At 55.8% G+C, this 1,776-nt stretch overlaps 1 protein-coding gene across 1 annotated transcript; it reads left to right on the plus strand.

The window, feature by feature from the left end:
- The first annotated feature begins 238 nt into the window (after nucleotides 1–238).
- Nucleotides 239–1,200, plus strand: LOC123168214 (ethylene-responsive transcription factor ERF026). Its single transcript, XM_044586092.1, has one exon. The coding sequence runs from the start codon at nucleotides 385–387 to the stop codon at nucleotides 985–987; it is 603 nt and encodes a 200-aa protein (XP_044442027.1). The 5' UTR covers nucleotides 239–384; the 3' UTR covers nucleotides 988–1,200.
- Nucleotides 1,201–1,776: the final 576 nt, after the last annotated feature.

Below are 1,776 nucleotides of genomic sequence, written 5' to 3' on the forward strand. Positions count from 1 at the left end.
AAGCCTGAAAGAGCCACTCCTTTTTGCTCCCTGTGCTTCACAGCTAATCCCTAGCTCGGCATCGATCGAGCGAGCTCGCAAAGCTGAAAACCGCGTCTGTTTTCACCAACTCCGGCCGGTTCCCAGCTTTTAAACCCTCCTGAAACCCCCATCTGGATTAGCGTACTCGAGCGCTATATATGGTGGTCCGAGTATCTGCTAATTGACATTGCTAATATTGTTAGCTGGCTTGTTCACTAGCTTGTTTGCTTTGCTGCATTCCTCGTGCAGCCCGGTTGTGTGCATGCTGGTCAGTGCATTGTACGTAGTGCTCTGCATGTCTTGGTAGCCTGGTAGGGAGCGTGTCGTACCGGACGGGTGAGTTGGCTCGTGATTAGTACGTTAATGGAGCAAGGGAGGGAGGAGATGATGGGGAGCCTGTGCGGGAGGCGGCCGAGGGCGGAGACGCGCCACCCGGTGTACCGCGGCGTGCGGTTCCGGGCGGGGAAGTGGGTGTCGGAGATCCGGGAGCTGCGCAAGCACAGCAGGATCTGGCTCGGCACCTACCCGACGCCCGAGATGGCCGCGGCGGCGTACGACGCGGCCGCATTGGCCCTGCGTGGCGCGGGGACGGCGCTCAACTTCCCGGACGCGGCCAGGTCGCGCCCGGCGCCGGCGTCCATGTCCGCCGACGATGTCCGCGCTGCGGCGGCCGCTGCCGCCGCGTCCGCGATGGGCAGCACCTGGGCTCCTCATCGGGGCGACCAATGCTACGGTGATCAGCTGCCTGGAGGCGGCGAGTCGAACAGGCGTGACGACGTGATCGGCGTCGTGGACGAGGACGAGGACGACGTGTTCGAGATGCCGCGGCTGATGGTGAGCATGGCGGAGGGGCTGATGATCAGCCCGCCGGTGCTGGGCACAGCGGCGGCGGACGGTTGCTCGGCGGCGTCGTACTACGCGGAAGCTGAGGATGAGGACGCCGTGAGCTTGTGGGATCACTCTTGATCGATCACGTAATGGAGATAGTGGAGGAAGGTGTGACTAAGACCGATAGGGACGCGCGCCATGTGCCCATGACCTCCTGGTGGTGGTGATGTGGGATCGCCCGTGATGTGGACGGACGAATGTTTGTTGCCCAAACGTATAATATGTACGCTGTGTAATGCGCCATGTACGTAGCATGGATGTGAAATGGATGGTGGAGACACAACATATGGATACAGACATACTACTAGTTATAGTGCCATCTTCTTCTTCAATTCATTTATATTTATAGTCTCTGGATTATTATTAAAAAATCAAACATTTCGGGCGTATACATAAGGATGTAATGTATATACATGTTTGCCACCGGCGTGTCTCTGTGTTTGTGCTTGGTGTTCGTCTTTTGAGCGAAGAGGTTTGTATCTGAGTGCAGGAGTGAGGGGGAATCAAGCCAATTTCACCAACAGAGGGGACATGTACCAGAGGAATGGACAAGACAGAGACAATTTTAACTCTAGAGCTAATTTGGATTGTGTGAGGAATTCAGTGGGGGAAACACCAGTGCCACTACACAACAACACTGATGCAATGGCACGTAAACTGCCGGGACAAAGTACTTTAAACGAGAGGCTATCTGCCGGGACAGTATTTCTCCCGGCAGATAGAACCGCCACGAGAACGGCTGCCGGGGATTACTTGTCCCAGCAGATACATGATTCCCGGCAGTTTATCTGCCCTAGCGCATTAATTTGCTGGCAGTTTACTTTCTCCCGGCAGATTAGTCTGGACACATGAAACTTCAATTACCGG

Source organism: Triticum aestivum, chromosome 1D (assembly GCF_018294505.1).
Source record: "Triticum aestivum cultivar Chinese Spring chromosome 1D, IWGSC CS RefSeq v2.1, whole genome shotgun sequence".
NCBI lineage: Eukaryota > Viridiplantae > Streptophyta > Magnoliopsida > Poales > Poaceae > Triticum > Triticum aestivum.